We start from the raw sequence: 24,869 nt of genomic DNA, 5'->3' as shown, positions 1-24,869 counted from the left end.
AGGTACGTAAGCTCAGTTCAATGAGGCCTACGATCAATCAGTTTCAAAAATAAACACAAAATCAGTTCTTATTGACAGAATACAAGCTGACAAAAAGATTGATACCAATATTAGGTGATAATATTGCATAACGAGATGTATAAGCTATTTTTTTGTGCCCCAGTCATTTATGACCGGGAACACCACAAGTGTTGTAGGGATTTGAACACATCCTGAGGGTTAAATAAAAAAACTTTTACATTTTATTTTTTGGGTGACTTATCCCTTTAATGGGATAAGTCATACACAGTGAAATACTTTTTAAGACCATGCCATGTGATTTTATTATGGGGCTGCAAACTGCCTCATTCAAACTGTAATTATTCAGAATTTAAGTGTCAAGTTAAATGCCAGATACAGTTTATTGGGTAACCAAAGTACCTATAATAACCAGAAAAAAAAAAAAGCATAATGCTGACTTTCAATAATAAACCTGAAATACACCAGGGCTCTTATTTTGAAATTTTTATGCTTTACTTCTTCCAACTGTAAAAAGATGGAGAGAAAATATGCACTCTTACATCAATTTAGGCCATATTGCAATATAGACACAATATAGTAAACACTGTCATAATTAATCAAAAGTAGAACATAAGTAATTGTTTGGAATAAATGTGAAGCACTCATGTTTATTTAAATAAATCATAGCCTTTTGAAGATCAATAATCACATTAAGTCATAGCCATTCCTGTTTTTACATCCCAAAATGTAAGTCCTCTTAAAATATAGTGATTTGGTGATAATACATATTTGAATATTTCATTTTGTTTTTATATTTTTAAAATGTCAATTTGTATTAAGAAGTTTGCGAGTTGAGATTGGAATAATGTGTTAGTGATTTGATTTAGGTGTGATGTGTCGTCACCTCAGCTGAACAAACCGAAAGCGAAAGACTGATCAAACTCCAACTAAAGTCTTCAGGGTAAGTTCATGTCATATTCTGTTATCAGAACAGACAAATTTCACAATACTCTTTACAAACTCTATAAACAAAGATAACTCAAAGATGAAGCAGATTGATTGTATTGAGCTTTATAATATTATTATCGTTCAGATTCAACAGTCAATAAAGCAACATGACAAACATTGTATATTTCATGACGTAGATCAAATAGTTATTAGTACGAACCCAGAAATGTCTTTAAATGTTTGTTCATTTCTATTCATTCATTCTTTCTGGTACTTTTGTCATTATGTTATGAGTTGATTTGTAGTCTGCTAAAGTTCAACTTCATTTTACAAATAAAGAAGTTATCCGCACTTCAAAAATCTGTTAATCTGTTCACTACTCATCAATACTGTAATGCAGTGGTTCACAATAATGCAAGAACGTGTAAGCCACTTTATCAGGTGTTCAGCTGTGTTTTTTCCTCTCTAAATGCAGAACTGAAATTTTAATAGAGACATAAGAAGACTGGCTCTAAAATGAGTCTCTGTGATGAGAGAGAGGAGGAGGATGTTGATCACTATCAGAACCAGAGAGGAGCACCTCCAGAGCCCAGCTGTGTGAGTGATGCATCCATGGGACAACCCATTTATTTCAGTAAAGGAACAGGGACCTTCACCATCAGGTGAGACATTAACTAGCACTGGAGACATATTATGTCTTAATCTAGTAATGCTCCAACTCTTCTAAATTACTGGACCCTCATCAAAACCCTCAAAATATATTTTTTTCTATTTTTTTTATTTATAATTTATTCATTTTGAGTTTGTTTGTTTTATTTTAAAATATACTGAAAGTTTTATGGTACAATATGCTAATAAATATTTTGTACTTTTTAAATATTACCATTCTTTTCTTCTTTTCTTTTCTTACTCTACTTTTCAAAACCTTAAATTATCTCCAAAAGACATATATAATATTGACACACCATGTGAATCCGGGGTTTAATCCAAATTTGCAGCAGTGATACGATTACATTTCATGATGAGCAGGTTGAAATTTAAACCTCACATTTAAACCTCATTGGTTCTCATATGTCGACCAAATGTCATGACTTTTGAGGATCTTAGATATTCACAGAGAGAAAAAAAAACACATAACGAAAACTGTCATCCTAAAACAACACAAATTATTTTTAATTACATACTTTTAATTGTATAAATTATTGATGTTTTTCCTCAGTGTCAATGGAAGAAAGAGAAAAAGAACAGCATGTCCAGAGCCCATATATCAGCCTCCTGATCTAAGTGATGGACCAATGACCTTTAAACCCAGGTGAGACAATAACCAGTCCTGCGGGCAAGATACAGATTTAAACATCAGGGTAGGGCTGCAACAGCTAGTTTGTAACTAACTCTTTACTGTGGTTGCAACATTTGTTCTTAAACTAGACCATAGCTAGTAAGTTGTTATCTCTCTGTAATGTGTAGTCACATAATATGATGTTTACCTTCAATGATCCAGTAGCAGCCATCAAATTCATGAGTAGAAGTTGTGTTGAAATACCATGAATTGTATTCTTTAACCTGTTAAAAATAACTATAACTAATATAGGCCTGTCCTAACTAATTGGAAAATTATGTTGATATTGAAATATTTTTAATTATAATAATAGGTATAACTAATAGGAAATAATCAACATGTCCTCCAACCAATACGCCCGCATAGGTTGTTTGTCCAAATCCCTGAAATATGATCCATCAGAGCGTGTACTACAATTGCGCCCCTATCGGCAACAGGACACTTTCATATTAATGCTCTGTACACTCTTTTTTTCTGCATCATAATTTGGATTTGTATAGCTCAGTTGGCAGAGCATTGCGTTATATGGCGCCCCTTTCGGCAACAGGACACTTTCATATCCCAGAGAACGCACATACTCATGTATATGCACTGTAAATCACGATTTCTCTGAGGGTTACATTTTGGAATTTCTGTGGTCTAATGTGATATTGTTTATGTTCTTGTTCATGATGAAATTTTCTTTTATTGTTGTAATTAATTTATAGCAAACAAGATGACCCGCTGAATTAATTTTGGGAGTGATGACTGATGAGTGTATTTTTAGTCCAGTGCCTGTATATAAGTATTAGTATTGACCAAGTTCAGAGCCTGTCATATGTGGATCAACTTACTATGTTGTGTATTTTCATCAGTTTCAATATGAAATATAACTTTAATATTGATTCAATGGATTTATTGCATTTTGAGAAAAAAAATTATCATGGATTTATTGCATTTATTTACTCAAATTAATCAAAACGGATTCATCGCGTTTTGGAACCAAACTCTTCATATATAATAACTTGCGAATAGATACAGCCAGCCTTGTATAGCTCAGTTGGCAGAGCATTGCGTTATATTTACAATCTCAACCCATATGGTGCTCTCAAAACATCTTTTCATAAACTATGAAAAGTTCAATGTCTTTGTTGTCTCTCATTAAATGATACTATACATCAATTTCTCTAAAATTTAAGTGTTCATTCGGTTTGCCACAGGCTGCATTTGGATAAATAAAGCTACATTTACCATTAACCCAATTTTACCTTTAAGCTCTGGGAACCATCTGGGTTTTGCTCAGGCAAACACTAATCGCACTTCCTTCAGACGGTTTAATAATTTGATATGTTGTTTGAAATGAGCCATATATTTCAGTTAATTTTAGTTAAGTTTTTAGATTAGATAAATTGGGAATGTGACACAGTAAAACTAGGTGTTTTTTCTTATTTATTTGAACACAGATGCTTAAGCAGAGGTGGGACCAAGTCACACATATTCAAGACAAATCTAATTTTGCACACAAACCAAGCAAGACATGTCAATGGCTAAAGGGTCATTTACACGACAAAGTTTTCAGCCAAAAATGGGAAACTTTTTATGCATTTTTCCTGTTCATTTACACGACAACAGCGTTTTGGTGACTGAAAACGCATATTTTTGAAAACGGATTTCAAAGTGCAAGCTTTTGAAAATGCCACTGTTGTCATTTCTGTGTAAACACCCAAAACGGGAATCTTTGAAAATGGTGACATCATGCGTGTACGTAGTACGTGCACATGTAGACATGCAGTAGGCCTACGTGTTGATTTTAAAGGCAACGCGAACAAAGACACACAACAATGGCAGAGTACATGTTACTGTTGTTGCTGCTCAAGAGTTTGCTAACGCTTCTTCAGCAAAGTGTGGATTTACTCTACCAATATTACAATCAACAGTGGAGATGCATCATATACAACATATAATCGTCACTTGCTTACAGGTACTGTTTACTAACAAGGTGACAGCGCCAACTACTGGCCTGGCATACGTAATACAGCGTTTTTGGCTGTTTTCATTTTGAAAACGTGTATGCGTGAAACTTTTTAAAAACGCAAGGGAAAAACTTTTCTGTCTTTGACTAGATTGCTGTGTAAACGTAGCCTAAGTCACAGTAATGATCCTAATCAAGTACAGGTTTTATTTGTTACATTAAGAATTAAAGTAAAGAATAAAGGGTAAGAACTAAGGTAAAAACAATTATAAAAAGAAAAAAGTATTTAATTCAAACACAACTGCTGTCATCTTGTGCCTTGGTTATTGACTGTTTATACTGTAAAATGAAACCGGAGGACTTAAGTATTAATGGTAGGCCTATGGCAATATTTTGAAGTGTTCATCTTTTTACCAGAACGATTGTTTTTTATGCTATAATGGATAATAAACTGGGTGATGCAGGGTGATCCTGAGGACATCACTGGTGTGAAGCTTCAAAAAAGATTTTAAAAATGTGCCATAAAAATAGTTCAAGGGCGAGATGTTCACAGACCCCAGGCCCAAGTGCAACTGCCCCACCTGCACTGCCAATAGTTACACCACTGATCAGAGGAAAAGTCACACAATATTAATTGTTTTTGTTGTTGTTGTTTTTTTTTTTTTTTGTATCACTAGAAAAAAGAGAAAAAGAGCAGCATCTTCAGAGCCCAGCTGTGTGTCTTTGGAGAGTGCCAGGTCAATAAATCAGCCTCCAAATCTACGTGAAGGATCAGTGACCTTTAAACCCAGGTGAGACAATAACCACTACTGCAGACAAGAATAATTATTTTAAACTAGTCAGAATTTTTAATTTACTGGACCCCCATCATATTTCAAACAGCTATATGGGTTGAAATTTAAGTAAAAGGGGAGTATATTAAGTTTTGATTTGGGGTTTAGCCCCAAATGAACTCAGAGTTCATGGTGAACACAAAGACATTCTCAACAGAGTGCCGAATCCAAGACTCACCATGCTTAGAAGCTACGGTCACTAAGAAGAAGCATGCCATAAACATGATTTTGTTTTAAACCAATTAAATGCAAACCCTGCCCCACAGCCGATTTCACTAGTCAACTAAATCACATCAAGAAAAAGTTCAGACGTAAAAATAACTGATGGCTTTGATTGCTACAAACAGTAATGTTATTGTCGCATATCTGTGTCGAAGGCACGGACACGATGCTTCATACTGGCCATCCCAGATAGCAAGAAGTTTTGGGACAAATATAAACGATTTCTGTCACATTTGACCTAGATATGGCATGGTTGAACACATGTAGGCCAAATATTCACTATATATATTTTTCCATTGCTTTAGAATTGGAGGGAATTTTCTTTTGGATCACATATGTGATTAGCTATATGGTCCAGATGAGAGCACACAACTGAGAACCATACTGGATGTAGTTTAGCTATGGCACACCAGAAATGCTACTGGTCTGGCTGAAACATCGGTAACAAATAAACAGTGTATAAGGGAGTGTGCTATTATATTTCTTCTTCATTTAAAAGTTTGGTTTTAACACATGAAACCTGCTATAATCATGTGTTAGGTGTGTGGCAGTGCACATCTCAGCCTATTCTATAATGCTTATTGGTTGTTTTCTTTGCTTTAGCATATCCCTTGAATTCCTATTGGTGGGTTAATAAAAATATGATTAATAACTATCTATTTTTGTTTAATGTAATTTATATTATACATCCACCTAGTGGACAATCTTCCTTGTTTCTCACAAGTTCAGTATTGTTTACATTGGTCTTTCTTTTATTTATTTATTTAGCATCAATCAAACTTCAAAAACATAAGACTCTTAAACAAAATACCTGTATTATTACAGCCATAGTATCTCTTTTTTATGTAGCACTCCCTTTAGAAGATACATAGGATATTTACATATTTCCTATATATATATAAAAATATGACCAATTTACACACCTTCATGCTCTTAGATTAGATTAGATTCAACTTTATTGTCACTGCACATGTAAGGTACAAGGCAACGAAATGCAGTTAGCATCTAACCAGAAGTGCAATAAGCAGTAAGTACAGAATATACAAGGTCTACAATATGTACAATAACTATACAGATAAGTATTATGGACAAAATTTACAGATTTTAAATACTATCAGCATGATATACAGATAGGTGTACTATGAACATACTATACAGATGAAATATGTGAAGTGTATGTACACTATAGGCAGAACTATGAACATATGAACAATTTACACTATTGCAATGGAAGTAAAGTGCATAGAAAATATTTCAGTGTGCAAATGGGTTATTCAGTGTTCCTGGATGAACAGACAGTAGTGCAAGTAATAGCCAGTTTGCTGTTTTTTGCTTGTTGTAAATAAATAAATAATAAATAAATCAGTCAGACGTAGTGATGAAGTGGGGGAGGAGTCTGTGTGTATGGTGGTGTGGGGGGTGTCAGAGGGCAGAGTTCAGCAAGGAGACAGCTGTAGGGAAAAAGCTGTTCCTGGATCTGCTGGTTCTTGTCCAGAGGCTCCTGAAGCGCCTCCCGGAGGGCAGGAGGTTTAAACAGTCCATGGTCAGGGTGAGAGGAGTCCTTAAGAATGCTGCGAGCTCGACGTAGACAGCGTTTCCTCTGGATGTCCTCAATAGCAGGAAGTGGTGTCCCTGTGATGCGTTGGGCAGTTTTCACCACCCTCTGCAGTGCTTTGCGTTCAGCCACCGAGCAGTTCCCATACCAGACTGTGATGCAGCTGGTCAGGATGCTCTCGATCGCACACCGGTAAAAGTTTACCACTATAGCTGAAGACAGTTGGTTCTTCTTCAGTGTTCTGAGGAAGAAGAGGCGTTGGTGAGCCTTCTTGACCAGGCTGGAGGTGTTTGTGGTCCAGGACAGGTCCTCCGTGATGGTGGTTCCCAGGAACTTGAAGCTGGAGACACGTTCAACAACCATCCCGTTAATGTGGATGGGGTCATGCGTGCTTCCTTTCTTCTTCCTGAAGTCCACAATGAGCTCCTTTGTCTTACTGGTGTTAAGGAGCAGGTTATTGTCAGCGCACCATGTGGCCAGGTGCTGTACCTCTTCCCTGTAGGCAGTCTCATCGTTGTCACTGATGAGGCCAATCACTGTGGTGTCATCTGCAAACTTAATGATGGAGTTGGATCCATGCACAGGTTTGCAGTCGTGGGTGTAAAGGGAGTAAAGGAATGGGCTCAGCACACAGCCCTGTGGTACTCCGGTGTTAAGTGTGATGGTGGTGGAGTGGGTGTGGCCTGACCGAACATGCTGAGGTCTGCTGGTCAGAAAGTCCATGATCCAGTTGCAGAGGGAGGTGTTAATGTCCAGGTCTCCAAGTTTTGTGGTCAGCTTGGAGGGAATGACCAATCGCTCGAAGCACTTCATAATGATGGGTGTGAGTGCTACAGGGCGGTAGTCATTTAAGCACATCGGGGAGGAGTGTTTCGGTACTGGCACAATGGATGTGGACTTAAAACATGTTTTGGGTTACTTCATCCCAAAATGAAAATTTTGTCATTAATCACTTACCCTCATGTCGTTCCTAGCCCGTAAAAGCTTAGTTCGTCTCCGGAACACAATTTAAGATATTTTGAATGAAAAACAGGGAGGGTTGAGACTGTCCCATAGACTGTGTATTTTTGTTTCCTTTGTGTACAAAGAGTATTCTCGTCGCTTCATAACGTTACGGTTGAATCACTGATGGCAGATGGACTATTCTAACGATGCTTTTCATACTTTCCTGGACTCTGACACTGTTATTTATTTATTTTATTTATTGTTTATTTGTCAGTCTATGGGACAGTCTCAAGCCTCCCTGTTTTCATCCAAAATATCTTAAATTGTGTTCCAAAGACGAACGAAGCTTTTACGGGTTTGGAATGACATGGGGGTAAGTGAATAATGACAAAATTTTCATTTTGGGATGGAGTATCCCTTTAATATTTGCTATATAATACTTTCATATCCCTTTTGTTATAGTTGTGTATGGGTCCCTTTAGTGGAAAGATAGATCTCATACAGTCACTGTTGGAAAGGGGTCAAATTTGCAGAAGATGCTGGAAAACAAGCTTTATACATGGAATTTATTGAAAATTATTTTAGTCTCTCCATGTTTATTTGTTCATAAAATGAGGTTCCACAAATTACTCTTTACCTCAGATGCCTCCTTACTTACTAAATAATAAGAATGAATCACTCTGGCTCACTGCAGAAAACCATGCAGAGATACTGTTAATGCACATACAAGTGATGACAGTGATGGATGACTATGACAATTTAGGCTAATCTCAAATCAAACAGATTCGCATACACACAATGCACTGCATAATTCACAAAGAAGCTTTAGTTTCCAAATTGGGGAGCATATAGTAAGAAATTCAAGGCAAGTTTGTTTGATTACGGATGGAACCCAACTCTGTTGTGAAATCGAATACATTCTGCTTTCTGTATTGACACTTGGGTGGTGTTTTTGTGTACCTTACCACAGTTTATTTTCCACAGAAGTCAAACGCTGATCCATCTGTGCAGTGCCACATAGTCGAACACACTTCCATTTAAATGCATGTGACTATGACAAACCAGAAGTGCAAACTCCTTTTGGAGAAATTTCACATATTGCTGCCACCATATTCAGTTCAAGCATATCAGAATGTGAAATATTTGTTAAAATATTAGCTGCATGGTATGTGGTGTCTCCAGAAGCAGGAGCTGATGTAATGTATTTTAACATCTTACTGTTCATTAGAAAAATTATTTCTTAAAGTGGCATGCTATTGCCCCAAGGGTCCTCTGAAAATATATATAATATATGGTTCTAGATGATATGGAATAGTTTCTGTATAAAAATAGTCTGGGCCTATAGCGCTATTTATTGTGTCTTGATTTATTTAAAAAAATGACACATTACTTTACTCAAAGATCTTGTTGCTCATGGTCTCATTCAATCTTTGTCTTATTCTTATGGTCTCTGCTGTGTGGATAGAGGTGATCAGACTGGAGACCTGCAGAAGGAATCTCACCAATCAGTACATGATAAACTACAGAGAGTCAAAAACCAACTCAAAACCAGCATGAAGAACAAGTATGAGAGATTATGTGAGGGAGTCAAACTACAAGAGAATCAAACCTTCCTGAACATGATCTACACACAGCTCTACATTATAGAGGGAGAGAGTGAAGGAGTGAATGAAGAACATGAGATTTTACAGATGGACAAAAAAGCCAGACCACAACCATGCTCACAAGACACTCCAATCTACTGCAATGACATCTTTAAACCATCACCTGAACCAGGATGTAAGGAGAAAGACCAAATCAAGATTGTTCTAACTAAAGGCATCGCTGGAATTGGAAAAACCGTCTCTGTGCAGAAGTTCATTCTGGACTGGGCTGAGGGAAAAGCCAATCAGGATGTGGATTTCGTTTTTGTGCTACCATTTCGAGAGTTGAACTTGATCCGAGATCATCAGTACAGTCTTCACAGACTTCTGCTGGACTTTCATCCTGAACTTCAAGATCTGGACTCCAAGATTTATGAGGAGTGTAAAGTTGTGTTCATCTTTGATGGTCTGGATGAAAGCAGAATCACACTGATGTTTTCAGACAGTGAGAAAGTTTCTGATGTGTCTGAGACTTCATCGTTGGGTGTGTTGATGTCAAACCTGATGAAAGGAAAGTTGCTTCCCTCTGCTCTCATCTGGATCACCTCCAGACCAGCAGCAGCCAGTCAGATCCCCTCCAAATACATCAACCGTCTGACTGAAATTCAGGGATTCAATGAGCCTCAGAAGGAGGAATATTTCAGGAAGAGAATCAGTGACCAGCATCAAGCCAGCAGAATCATCTCACACATCAAAAGAGCAAGAAGCCTCCACATTATGTGCCACATCCCTGTATTCTGCTGGATCTCATCCACTGTGCTTCAGAAGCTCCTGAAAGAAGATCTGAGTGCAGAAATCCCTCAAACTCTGACTGAAATGTACATCCACTTCCTACTCACTCAGATAAACATGAGGAATCAGAAGTATGAAGAGAGAGATCCAGGGCAACTAGTGCAGTCCAACAGAGAAATTATTGTGAAACTTGCTGAACTGGCTTTCAAACAGCTGATGAAGGGCAATGTGATGTTCTATGAGGAGGACCTGAGAGAGAGCGGCATAGATGTCACTGATGCCTCTGTGTATTCTGGGATTTGCACTGAGATCTTTAAAGAGGAATCTGTGTTTCATCAGAGGAAAGTCTACTGTTTCATACATCTGAGCTTTCAGGAGTTTCTGGCTGCATTCTATGTGTTTTACTCCCATCTGTTGAACAACATGGAGCCACTGAAGTTGTTTCTGAATGATAAACATAAGACACACACATCTGAAAAAAGGCCTTTGTGTGAGCTGCTAATGTCAGCAGTTAAAATAACTCTTCAGAGTAAAAATGGACACCTGGATCTTTTTCTGCGGTTCCTGCTGGGGGTCTCACTGGGGTCCAATCAGAGAGTCTTACAGGCCCTTTTGACATGCACAGAGAATAGCTCAAAAACAATCAGAAAAATTAAAATTAAAATTAAACACAAAATCAAGGGAAATAATCGTCTCTCAGCTGAACAATCTATCAGTCTGTTCCTTTGTCTGCTGGAAGTTAAAGATCAGAGTCTTTACAGAGAGATTCAGCATTTTGTGAAATCAGACAAACACTCGGAGAAGAAACTCACTCCTAATCACTGTTCAGCAATCGCCTACATGCTTCAGATGTCAGAGGAGGTGCTGGATGAGTTTGACCTCATCAAATATAATACATCATCTGAGGGAAGACGGAGACTGTTACCAGCTGTGAGAAACTACAGAAAAGCTCTGTGAGTATTCATTCATGTCATCACATTCATTTGTCATAGAAGAAACAGGTTTGTTTGAACTAATTCATTTATCAAATCATGATCGTGTTTATTCATAGAACAATATGTGAATAAAATCATCTGTTCCTCCCATGAGCATTGAAGCAGAAAGTAAATAACAGTTGAAAGCACACTGAACAGTAGACAGTAGAAGTACAGTTAAGTGGAAAGCATATTTATATATTTATATATATATATTATATATATATATATATATATATATGTGTGTATACTGTGTATATTATTATATATATATATATATGTGTGTGTTATGTTTATATATTAAAATATTATTTATAATCTATAAAAATATATATAAATATATATATATATATATATATATATACACATTTATTTGTGTGTATATATATATAATAATATTAGATACCTATATTTACTTTTATTTTGATGTGATTAATCGTGATATATATATATAAATTTAGATATTTTTTTTAAGTTTCAAATTGTTAATTAGGAATTTAAAGTTTTAGCTGTTGTTAAGAAAAAATTTAAAGTATTAGTTGTATATATACAGTAAGAAAAATGCAAAATACGATAACTGAGGTCCTGTTTTTCGGCCGAGTTTGGTTCCAAAATGGCATTTGGCGGAACAGTTATCAGAAAAAAAAAATGTAGACAGTACGAAAGCGGCCTCTCCGCATTAAAATCAGTACAGTATCTGGTGGTATTTAAATGAAAAGTACAATTTTTAATTTTAAATTACACGCAAAATATGTACGATATCCACCGAGTTCTTAGGTCATGTTTTCGGCCGACCGATTCATTGGTTTTGACTGTTGAAATTAAATGGTAATACTTAATAGTAAGAGTCCATTTGTAATATTAATGAAAGCTGTAGAAGTATTGTTACTAGTGTGTTCATTTCAACATTTACTAATTCTAATAGGCTACATTTTTTATTTTTAAAGTTTCTTTTTTAAACATTAGTAAACTATGATATAACTTTATTGATCAATATAATAATTAATATGTTTATTCATTTAAAAAGTATGGTTCAGTACTGGTATTGTTTTTAAAAAAAAAATTAAAGCACTGTTTTAGTTTCATTTAGTATCCATTTTAAAAACTATCGGTTGATTAATCTGTATCGGCCAGTGTGATCCAACCTAGCTATCAGTATCGGTAAAATCCACTATCGGTCGACCTCTAATGTTTTCTCCCTTTTTTCCAAACCACAACAAACACCAGTTTCCTTTCTCTGCAGAACTGCTCTGCTCAACCAATCACAGCGCACCATTCCACACACTCTAGACAGTAACGGCAGCGCTTTGAATATACCTGGCATCCTGGTTTTTCTCATCTACTTTGTACTTTGTGATCAACAAACATAGGGCTGCATAATAAATCGCATGTGATTGTCATGCGCATCTCGTCAGTAAAGCCTGTTCTGTGATAAATCTCCATCACGTGCTTTCAGATGGAGCGGCATTTAATACACATCACTGACAAGTTATGCAATATTGTGTACATAATTGAAGATGAGTCACATTTGATCATGAACACGATATTGCGTAGCTTGTCAGTGGGGGTTTTATTAATGCCATTAATGTTTTTGTTTATACAGCGTATAGGACTAGTCAACTAAAGGAATGTAACATGACGAAGATTAATGCACTTTTCAAAGTTGAATGTAAGGGAAATGTCATTTTGGAATTTCTGTGGTCTAATGCGATATTGTTCATTTTCTTGTTCATGATGAAATTTTATTTTATTGTTGTAGACCTAATTCATTTATAGATGACCCACTGAATTCATTTTGGAAGCGATGACTGATGAATGTATTTTTAGTCCAGTGCCTGTATATAAGATTAGTATTGACCAAGTTCAGAGCCTGTCATATGTGAATCAACTTACTATGTTTTGTATTTTCAACAGTTTCAATATTAAAAATAACTTTCATACTGATTCAATGAAAAAAACAAAACAAAAACAAAAAAATGTCATGGATTTATTGCATTTTTTGGGGGGGGGGGGGGGGGGTAATACTTTTTAATGGTATTATAACCTAAAGATGCTATGTGAAAGTTTGAAACAGAAAAATAGTGGTTTTCATCTTGCCACTTTCTTGGTAAAGAAAACACATTTTTACTCAAATTAATTAAAATGGATTTATTGCGTTTTGGAACCAAACTCTTCAAATATGAAGTCTAGACTAGCAAAATGGGTAACAGTAGTGAAATAGAAGCTAAATTCACCCTGTTGTTCACAATAAAGCTTAGAACAATATGGATTATTGAATAAACCACCTGTGTGGTTGGTACTGGTAGAGTAGAAGTCTGTTTGAAATGGATTACAGGTATTTTGTGGGATGCATGAGGGCAGCTCAAATGAGTCTGAAACACTGCTCATCTCTGGGCTTTGCCGGTGATCTTAATAGCAGCAGTAATGATGCCATTGTTGTGTTCAGAATAACTTGAAAGTCTGTAATCCTCAGTCGTTTATTGCGTAATGCCTAGTTTTTAACCATCCATCTTCTCTTTATTGCTGTGCCATCCTGTTATAGACTTGCTGGATGTGGTCTCTCTGATCAACACTGTGAAAGTTTGTCTTCAGCTCTACAATCATCAGACTCCCATCTGAGAGAGCTGGACCTGAGTAACAACGATATGCAGGATTCAAAAGTGAAGCTGCTCTCTGTTGCACTGAAGAGTTCACACTGTCAAGTGAACATACTGAGGTTTGACTTTCACAGTTACTCCTTCACTGTTCAAATACTGTGGATGACATTACTGACTATATTTACATATTCTCCACTAATGCGATTATAGCCAATAATCAGAGTAAGGACATCTTGAGGCAGAAATACACTGCACAACTTTTGCCCAGATTATATACCTCGAGGTTTGAATCACACTTTTACAAAAGCCATTCTCACTCCTCACTCACTGGTCTGAATACAGACTTATCCTTGCTATTCACTAACCTGTGGATCAGTGGTTCCCAATCCTGCTCCTGAAGAACCCCTAACACTGCACGTTTTTGATGTCTTATCTGACACACACATTTAAGGGTCTTAACAGTTCATTAGTAAAGACCCTTAAATGTAGAGTTGAATAAGGTATGCTAGATTAGAGAGACATCTGAAATGAGTTTTATTAAGGGTTCTCCAGGACCATGATTATGAACCACTACTGTCAGTTATGCTCTGTCTTCACATGCTCAGACACTTCCTACTTCCCACTTTTGAAGTTGTAATTACAAGTTTGTTGTGTTCAAGTGCTTTGTTATCAGAAAGAACAGGGATCATAGTGGATGGCCCATTCATGAGTTCATTCTTGCGTGTCTCTTGGGGAAATGTTATTCAAGCCAAATAGTATAGAAGATATTCAGTCATTATCCAACAGGTTTTGAATAAGATGTAGCATTCCATCCATTGGTTACTATATAAACTATCACTGTGCTATCTTGATATTCAGCTGGCTGGATTTTTTTTTAAATAAGTGCTATTTTGCTTTGTTCATTGGTTACTATATAAACTATCACTGTGCTATCTTGATATTCAGCTGGCTGATGATGCGTTACGATCACACCGGGGATTAGAACTTTCAGTGTGTCACGGTCATCAACTGCTGAATTTTAAATCCGCTTTCGCACTTTGGCTGGCGCAGAGCCAGATCAGATGCGCTGAGCGCTAGACATATTATCACAAATATTCAGTGTTTTCAACCATATAATGCTTATTTTAGGTTTCAGATATAAAAAAAAAACACATAAGTACTAGCAAAAACATACAATTTACAGTTTGTAAAATACACGCTGATGTCTATGGAAACGGCAATAATGACCCTTACAAATGAAGAGTTTTTGGTTCCAAAACGCAATAAATCCATTTTGATTACTTTGAGTAAAAATGTGTTTTTCTTTACCAAGAAAGTCGCAAGATTTTCTGTTTCAAACTTTCACATAGCATCTTTAGGGTTATAATAACATTAAAAAATAAAATATAGGTTTTGATTTTCAAATATTTATTATAACATTTTATAATTTTTTTCTCAAAATGCAATGAATCCATGATACTTTTTTTTTTTCTTCTCAAAATGCAATAAATCAATTGAATCAATATGAAAAGTTATTTTTTTTCATATTTGAAACTGATGGAAAATTAAAATACACAACACAGTAAGTTTATCCACATTTATGACAGCCTCTGAACTTGGTCAATACTAATTATATTATATCATAATCAATACTTATATAAGGCACTGGACTAAAAAATACATCCATCAGTCATCGCTTCCGAAATGAATTCAGTGGGTCATCTTTTTAATGCTATAAATTAATTACAGCAATAAAAGGAAAATTTCATCATGAACAAGAACAATTAACAATATCACATTAGGACCACAGAAATTTTAAAATGATATTTCCCTTACATTTCAACTTTTCCAAAAGTGCATTCATCTTTGCCATGTTACATTCATTTTAGGTTGACTAGTAGGGCTATGTGCTGTATTAACAAAAACATAAATGGCATTAATAAAAACACTGACACTGAAAGGCTATGCAATATTGCGTTCATAATCGAATGCGATTCATCTAATGAACGCGATATAGTGCAGCTTGTCGGTGATCTACGGCTCTTGTGTATTAAATGTCGCTCCATCTAAAAGCCTGTGATGGAGATTTACCGGTACTATTAATCACAGAATCGGCTTTACTGACGAGATGCGGATGACAATCACATGCGATTTATCGTGCAGCCCTTGATCACAAAGTAGAGAAGTAAAACTTAAGATGCGGAGTGTATTCAAAGTGCCGCCTTTTACTGTCTAGAGTGCGTGGAATTGTGCGCTGTGATTGGTTGTTAGTATTTTACAGTGAGTGGAATGGTGCACTGTGATTGGTTGAGAGGATATACCGCATTCTGCAAAAAAGGGAGAGACTGGGCGCTTTGTCGCGTTTTGGAAAAAAAAAAGGGAGAAAACATGACCTAATAAACTCTGCGAATATCGCATTTTGCGTAAAATTTAAAATTGTCTTTTCAATACCGACCACAAAAAATAATACTGATTTTGGCGGAAACCAATTTTTTTTAAAAATGGCGTTTATCGCGTTTTGGAACCAAACTATTCAAATATAATCTGACTACATGTTTTTATTGATATCATATACAGATTGTGTAGGTAACTATAAAGTTTATTCTGCCTTTCTCCGAGTTTACCTGAGACATACTTTTAACGTGTTTTTCGGGAGGAAAGGATGAATTTTTGCGTGCTGTAAATCCCACAGCTCGGATTCAGCGCAAAAACTAACATGGCGGCGCCCATCACCCGGTATAGATCAACTAACACGGTCGATATAAAAGTGTTTAAAACTACCAAATATATTTTTACTTGCACATATTTCAGAATCGGAATATCAGATATACCATAATATAGTTAGTATGTTTGTTGTGAATATTTTGAATAAAACAGAAAAAAAAAAACGAAAATAAAAGCGGTCCATGTGTCATACAGATCTATTTTTGGCTTTGGTGTGTCACATGACAAGCATGACGTGTGGCCATGGAAAACAATAAGGCGGTACACTCTAAATAACGGTCGCCTGAAAAAAAAGAAACTCACGCCGGGGTCTCAGCTTGAATATTTTAAACTCACGTGCGAAAGGGAATTTTGGTGAAATAAGTGCTATTTTGCTGTGTTTAATACATAGAATATGCATCAAATGGTTATTTATATACATAACTATACATGACTGTATCTTCAGGAGAAAGCAATGTAGATGTGGGGAAAATGAATAAAACTTTATAGTACTACAGCTACTCTTACAGTACTAATACTTTCTCTCCTCTGCCATGTTTAGAGTTTATGGCCCACCCAACTTGGAAACTTGTGTATTAAAATTATTTCTGAGTTTCCCAGTGGTAAATTCAACAGAATTCGTTCATGTCCAATTTCCAAATAGGAAACTCATATTTATGATAAATCTGATAGCTTGTGAAGGCAGCATAACTAACCTGTTGTCTTAGTACCTCCAGTGATTGTTATTTTCTGTAATAATACTGTGATCTACAAGTGATCTTCCTGTATACCTCCCTGTTGATCAAGTGATCTTAGTGTCAGATTATCTTTACTCCCAAGGTGCCCAGTATGGTAAATCTTAGTTTCTGTTCCTCCAATGATCTTCAGTGTGAATACCTGTGCTCCTACAATCTCCTCATTTACCTGCCCTCCAACATTGATTGTCTACCTGCTTTTTTTAATTGTTTTTTGTGATTACTCACATAATTTTTTCTGTTTACAAACCTGTTTGGATAAAACCTCATCATCTTTGCATCTGGATTCCCATTACAGTTTATTAGAATGCATATTGTAGTGTCCTATGTGTCTTTACTGACATTTTTCAACTTTAACTCACATTGCAGTGTGTACAAGTTACTTTTTATAACTTAGAACATGACTTAGAGTCACTACAACAACAACTGCAGTCAGCTCCTGTACATTCCTGTTTTTGTTTTCATTTGTCATGCATCTCCTATCAATAAAGGGGCATGTTCTGGTGTGTTTGTTGTGTTCAGAATTACTTTAAAGTACTGAGGATAACAGACTTTTGTGCTTGATGCCTAGTTTTTTTTTTTCTGTAACTATTTTGAAAACCAGCAAGTGTATGATACCTAGTATTTTAAAAAAATATATTCTGTTTTTAAAAGTGTTGTGTAGTGTATTTTTTATTCTTTAATTACATTTGTTGCATGAGCTTACTTCCTCGCTCCTGTTTCCATGCAATTTACCTTACCCGTATCCCACCTCAATCGCAGCAAAAATGATTTGCTAGACAACATGAACACAATAATATTTTGTAACTAACAATTATTTTGACATTAGTACATAACTATTTAAGACACCTAATATAGCGTGTGAACCAGTTTAATAGCATCATTGCTATAATGCTTTCATCACAATATAATGGTAATATGAATGTAAGGATGAATGTAAATGTAGCCATTGTCAATTAATCTCTTGTAACACATCTGTGTGACAGGTTTGGTTTACAGTTGTAAATGGCTGCAGCTAGTACTCACGGTGGTACTTGTGACCAAAACGATCAATGTGAAAAGAGATCTGTGGGAGAAGAGAAGAGGGAGAATCAAACTCTGATTCAGACCAAACAATCAAACCAAAAGTGAAAACATGTTGAAACCATGAATGGTTAGAGAGTCGGACTCGTAACCCAAAGGTTGCGGGTTCGAGTCTCATACCGGCAGGGATTGTGGGTGGAGTGAATGTACAGCGCTCTCTCCCACCTTCAATACCATGACTGAGGTGCCCTTGAGCAAGGCACCAAACCCCCAACTGCTCCCCGGGTGCCACAGCAAAAAATGTCTGCCCACTGCTCCGTGTGGTGTGTGTGTTCACTGCTGTGTGTGTGTGCACTTTGGATGGCATAAATGCGGAGCACTAATTCCGAGTATGGGTCACCATACTTGGCCACATATTACTTTCACCTCACTTTCACTTAAATTTTATCTCTGCCTACTGTAATGTATTGTAATTTTCACTTGTGTGATTAGAGAACATTAACCTGACCATTGTATGGATTTAAAGAATTCCTCTATGGCCACATTTACACTGTAAATAGATTCTGTTGTTCATGATATCTGACAGATCAAATCTTTTATATGTGAAAACAGTGCAAAAAACTTTTCCTGTCTACAATTCTGATAAATTAATATTTTCTTGTAGATATATATATACCATTATTTTTAAAGTGGTCTTATGGTAAAAGATTATTGTAAATGTTTTAATTGTAAAGTTGTTATATTGTAAAAAGTAATGCTTCCTCAATGTTTTTCTGTTTAGATTGCGTCAGCTGTAATCTCACTGATCAGTGCTGTGAAAGTTTGTCTTCAGATCTAAAAATCAATCAAAAGCCCACTTGAGACGAGCTGCCCTGAGTAACAATACCTGCTGGATTAGGAGTGAAACTGCTTTCTGCTGGACTTCAAGTTAAACTGTCAGCTGAACATACTGAGGTATTTAGTCACACATAAATGATTTGGACTCATCCATGAATCTCATGGAATGTTCTTTGCTGCCCTCCCATTGTCCAATGAATCACTGGTGTGTGCTCCCCTCCCCACATACTTAAAACCTACAAACCGTGTTTGGATAACACCTAATCATCTTTGCATCTGGATTCCCATTACAGGTTATTTAGAATGCATATTGTAGTGTCCTATGTGTCTTTACTGACATTTTTCAACTTTAACTCACATTGCAGTGTGTACAAGTTACTTTTTATAACTTAGAACATGACTTAGAGTCACTACAACAACAACTGCAGTCAGCTCCTGTACATTCCTGTTTGTTTTCATTTGTCATGCATCTCCTATCAATAAGGGGCATGTTTTGGTGTGTTTGTTGTGTTCAGAATTACTTTAAAGTACTGAGGATAACAGACTTTTGTGCTTGATGCCTAGTTTTTTCTGTAACTATTTTGAAAACCAGCAAGTGTATGATACCTAGTATTTTAAAATCTATTCTGGTTTTAAAAGTTGTGTAGTGTATTTTATTCTTTAATTACATTTGTTTGCATGAGCTTACTTCCTCGCTCCTGTTTCCATGCAATTTACCTTACCCGTATCCCACCTCAATCGCAGCAAAAATGATTTGCTAGACAACATGAACACAATAATATTTTGTAACTAACAATTATTTTTACATTAGTACATAACTATTTAAGACACCTAATATAGAGTGTGACCCAGTCTAATAGGGTCATTGCTATAATGCTTTCATCACAATATAATGGTAATATGAATGTAAGGATGAATGTAAATGTAGCCATTGTCAATTAATTTTCATTAACACATCTGTGTGACAGGTTTGGTTTACAGTTGTAAATGGCTGCAGCTAGTACTCACGGTGGTACTTGTGACCAAAACGATCAATGTGAAAAGAGATCTGTGGGAGAATCAGAGAGGGAGAATCAAACTCTGATTTCAGACATTCAGACCAAACAATCAAACCAAAAGTGAAAACATGTTGAAACCATGAATGGTTAGAGAGTCGGACTCGTAACCCAAAGGTTGCGGGTTCTAGTCTCGTACCATGTGGGTGGAGTGAATGTACAGCGCTCTCTCCCACCTTCAATACCATGACTGAGGTGCCCTTGAGCAAGGCACCAAACCCCCAACTGCTCCCCGGGTGCCACAGCAAAAAATGTCTGCCCACTGCTCCGTGTGGTGTGTGTGTTCACTGCTGTGTGTGTGTGCACTTTGGATGTGATAAATGCGGAGCACTAATTCCGAGTATGGGTCACCATACTTGGCCACATATTACTTTCACCTCACTTTCACTTAAATTTTATCTCTGCCTACTGTAATGTATTGTAATTTTCACTTGTGTGATTAGAGAACATTAACTGACCATTGTATGGATTTAAAGAATTCCTCTATGGCCACATTTACACTGTAAATAGATTGTTGTTTCACTGATATCTGACAGATCAAATCTTTTTATGTGTGAAAACAGCGCAAAACACTTTTCCATGTCTACAATTCTGATAAATTAATATTTTCCTTGTGATATATATATATATATACCATTATTTTAAAGTGGTCTTATGGTAAAAGATTATTGTAAATGTTAAATTGTAAAGTTGTTATATTGTAAAAAGTTAATTGCTTCCTCAATGTTTTTCTGTTTAGATTGGTCAGCTGTAATCTCACTGATCAGTGCTGTAAAAGTTTGTCTTCAGCTCTAAAATCATCAAAAGCCCACTTGAGAGAGCTGGACCTGAGTAACAATGACCTGCTGGATTCAGGAGTGAAACTGCTTTCTGCTGGACTGACAAGTTTAAACTGTCAGCTGAACATACTGAGGTATTTAGTAACACATAAAGATTTAAGGGACACCAAACATGAATTTTCACATGAATGTTCTTTGCGAGCAAGATTTTGAATAGAAAAAATCTATTCCTATGGAGCCATTCACATCCGGACACAAACATTCACTAAACCAGAATGATCTTTTAGACTGCGCACTTCATTTGTTGTGACTGCGCAGAAGAAATTATATTATTTAACACACAAACGACATGGCTTCAAATCATGTTTTGTATTCCTCATTTTAAATCAAATCACAAGAAAGGGAATATGACTCTATATGAAAATCTGCAATAATTGGTAAATTTATAATTTTCCATGCGAAATAGAAAACATGTAAGCCAATTTTTGGCGTGCCGAGTGTGATGTGTGGAAAAAAGATTTCATCTCACAAGCATGATTTATTAACCATTCGTTTTAGTTTAAATATTAAGATGTTTTATTAATTTGTTTCCTCAATTTAAGATCCATTATTCTAGTTATAATAATAATAATAATTATTATTATTATTATTATTGTTATTATTTAAAACATGGTTTAATTATTTATTAAAACACAAATGAATAATTTAATAAAAAATTGATAATTTCTTAATTCATGTACATTATAATTTTCACCATGTCATGAGCAGGGCTCTGTATACGGGAAATAGATGTGTCAAAAAAAAAAAAGATAGATAAAGAATAAATAGGTCACCTGCTGAATAATTTTTTAAAGTTAGACATCAGCTTTCCTAGTATTCTTAAATCTATTAATTATAAACAATATAACAAGAAAAAATATATATAAATGTATGAGATTTTTTGTTTATTATTTTAATTTATTTGTTGTATAGGGTTGTACTACAGACCCGAGGTCAAAAAATGTGTAAGATATTTTTACCTGTGCCTATTTACATACATGACTCAATTGTGTGCAATGCATCCTTTTCCTCAAGGTGGCACTGTTTGATACACAATGATGACGTGATGTTCTACATCACTATTACCACAGGCTTTAAAACAAAAGAATATTATCAGCAATAATTAAACTACGGACATCTCTTTACTGCAGAGCAATTACTCTGTACAATCTCCCTCATTAATGTTTTTTAATTAGACATCAGCTTTCCTAGTATTAAAATCTATTAGATATAAACAATATGAATAGAAAAAAATAAAAAAAATAAAATTTTATATGAAAGAATTTATTTTTTTGAAATGATTTTTTTGTAATAATTTTTTTGTGTAAATTGTGTAGGGTCACTAGGTATGTAAATGTGTGTGTGTTTTTGTGTGTGTATTTATATATTTCTTTTAAGTTTCAAAAGGAAACTAAATATGCTTTATTTTATTCTTCTGTAATTGCTTTTAAAATTTCAAGAGAGTTCAAGAGCAGTTCATCCATGATGGATATATAGGTTTGGGTCGCTAAAGACCTGAATATGCAATAATGATTGTCGAAAGATTCATGCAATTAAGGGTTATATTTAATACATTTTAAAAGAGCTGATCTAAAATACTGACTGGTACTGTAGAGTAAAAAGTAAGCATACTTCAAGCACTACCGTCACAGTAGTATTTCACTATGAAAGTTGTCACATGTCACTTGGTTTACTACCTACTGTGTATAAAGCTTGAAAGCATTTACTATCTTTGTACTCCACTGTCTTGAGCACATCCCCAAAATTTATTTTAAATAGAACATATGCATGCAATGAACATAAATATCCTGTGATTAGCAATTTGCTTAAATTATTTCTTAAGTAAGCTGGATACATACAGTTACTAAACACAGTGAATCTGTATATCCCCTATTACACACACAGAACAAAGTTTCAAAGCATCTAGGGCCTCACTAGTGACATCTACTCTCCACTTTTATGCCACGGTGGAACGATCAGTTTGGAGAGCTGGTCAATGACGTCACAGGAACATGGGCATAAGGTGTACAATGTGGGCCAACGGGATGTAACTAGGAAAGTGAAAGTAAAAAATAAAGACTCAAAGAAAGAAAAAAAAAATGTATATCTGTATGTACATTGTGTTAATATAAGTATTTTTAGTAGTTTTGATTGACAAACTAATGTGATGTGGACTGTTGTTGTGTGTTTGTAGATTGTCTGGCTGTATGGTGACAGAGAAAGGCTGTTGTTATGTGTCTTCAGCTCTGAGATCAAACCCCTCACACCTGAGAGAGCTGGATCTGAGATACAATCACCCAGGAGATTCAGGGGTCAAGCTGCTCTCTAAAAAACTGGAAGATCCACACTGCTCACTGGACAAACTCAAGTATGTTGAGCAGGAAGAGTTACACTGCTGTGTGTTTACTTATTATATCTGATGTGCAGAATGTGAACCCTGTGTGTGTTTTATAGTGTGGATCATGGAGGAGAGTGCAGGATTACAGCAGGTCTACGTAAATGTAAGTCTGCAAAATGGACACCTTTATTGACTGGAGTTGTGTTGTGTTCTAAATGTTCTCTCTTGTGTTCAGATGCCTGTTTTCTCACACTGGATCCAAACACAGCAAACACTTGTCTCACTCTCTCTGAGGGGAACAGAAAGGTGACGCGTGTGGATGAGGAACAGTCATTTCTTGATCATCCAGAAAGATTTGATGTATGTCATCAGGTTCTTTCTAGAGAGAGTCTGTCTGGACGCTGTTACTGGGAGGCTGAATGGAGGGGATATTCTGTTATGTCTGTGACATATAAAGGAATCAGCAGGAAAGGAAAGAGTCATGACTGTTGGTTTGGACGAAATAAAAACTCCTGGAGTCTGATCTGCTCTGATAATGGATTCATTGCCCGTCACAATAATAATTCTACTGACATACATGTCCCCTTACGTTCCTCTCGGATAGTAGGTGTATATTTGGACTGGTTGGCTGGCAGTTTGTCCTTCTACAGCGTCTCTAACACACACACACTCACACATTTACACACATTCACTTCCACATTCACTGAATCTCTGTATGCTGGATTTGGAGTTTATGGTTTCTCAGTGTGTTTGCGTAAGATTGAAAAGCCTGTGACCAACAAACGATGCGTCACATACACATGTAAATGAAAAATTCTTATGTGTCTGCGGGATGTGCTAGAACAAACCTCATTGGTTCTCATGTGTCACGCACAGACACAAACACTTCTGTGTTTTAATCAATATTTATTATGGCTAAATTAAGTTTCTCCATTCTAACGTGAACATGTCACTTCAGAAGACTTGGATTAAAATGCTTGCTTCATATGGATACATTTTTTTGGACCTTTTTGGATCTTGAATGTTTTGTTTATCTGAACTGTCAGTAAAGGGACAGAAATCTCAGGTTTCATTAAAAATATCCCAGTTTGCTTTTCATAATAAACAAAAGTTCTTTGGAACAACATGAGGAATAGTAAATAACAGAATTGTCATTTTTTGTTGAAAAATACTTTAAAGAATTTATAAGAAAAACTACAAAATAAATACAGAACAAAAACACTGAACATTAAAAATAAGTATTTACAGTCTAAGGTCCAATCCCAATTCTGTTTTATACCCCTACGCCTACGCCTACCCTTTCCTCTTGCCCCTTGAATCAGAGTGTCAAGGTGTAGGGCTGAAAATATTCCCCTAAGAAATGGGACACTACTACTACACCGTTACACATCATCATTTGTCATTGCTAGCTCCTTCATCAAAGAAAATATGCCGGTGTTTATCACAAACTTCCAAGATGCCATCGGTAGCTGTAGTGATCTCAGTTATGTGGGTTACAGCTATTTTTTTTTGTATTTTTTCTTTGGCACTTCACAGAAGGCAAAGGAGACGCCTATGTTTGTTGGAGGATTGCACCAGACTAGTATTAATGTTTTCAAATCAGCGGGTATCAATTAAATATG

General features: G+C 35.8%; 1 protein-coding gene across 3 annotated transcripts; it reads left to right on the top strand.

Moving 5' to 3' along the window:
- The first annotated feature begins 885 nt into the window (after window positions 1-885).
- LOC109077900 (NACHT, LRR and PYD domains-containing protein 3-like) lies at window positions 886-24,437 on the top strand. 3 transcript variants are annotated; one of them, XM_042744064.1, is made up of 10 exons: window positions 886-961; window positions 1,424-1,610; window positions 2,168-2,260; window positions 4,916-5,029; window positions 9,259-11,121; window positions 13,685-13,858; window positions 20,831-21,004; window positions 23,104-23,277; window positions 23,364-23,410; window positions 23,483-24,436. In XM_042744064.1, exons 2-10 carry the CDS (start codon window positions 1,465-1,467, stop codon window positions 24,055-24,057), a joined length of 3,360 nt encoding a protein of 1,119 aa, XP_042599998.1. In that variant the 5' UTR covers window positions 886-961; window positions 1,424-1,464; the 3' UTR covers window positions 24,058-24,436. The 3 variants fall into 3 exon arrangements, with proteins under 3 accessions (XP_042599998.1, XP_042599994.1, XP_042600003.1); XM_042744060.1 differs by having other exon boundaries at window positions 23,364-24,437; XM_042744069.1 differs by lacking the exons at window positions 20,831-21,004; window positions 23,104-23,277; window positions 23,364-23,410; window positions 23,483-24,436 and adding an exon at window positions 18,163-18,407.
- The last annotated feature ends 432 nt before the right edge of the window (window positions 24,438-24,869 follow it).

Source organism: Cyprinus carpio, chromosome A4 (genome assembly GCF_018340385.1).
Source record: "Cyprinus carpio isolate SPL01 chromosome A4, ASM1834038v1, whole genome shotgun sequence".
NCBI lineage: Eukaryota > Metazoa > Chordata > Actinopteri > Cypriniformes > Cyprinidae > Cyprinus > Cyprinus carpio.
The sequence above is the reverse complement of the archived record's forward strand: the minus strand, read 5'-3'. Positions and strand labels throughout refer to the sequence as shown.

What these genes read in the sequence shown, in the direction of transcription:
- LOC109077900 (XM_042744060.1), top strand. Translation starts at nt 1,465, where the DNA reads ATGAGTCTCTGTGATGAGAGAGAGGAGGAGGATGTTGATCACTATCAG. An exon ending in TGTCAGCTGAACATACTGAG is followed by an intron (nt 21,005 to 23,103) that starts GTATTTAGTAAC and finishes GTGTGTTTGTAG; the next exon opens with ATTGTCTGGCTGTATGGTGA. An exon ending in TGCTCACTGGACAAACTCAA is followed by an intron (nt 23,278 to 23,363) that starts GTATGTTGAGCA and finishes TGTGTTTTATAG; the next exon opens with TGTGGATCATGGAGGAGAGT.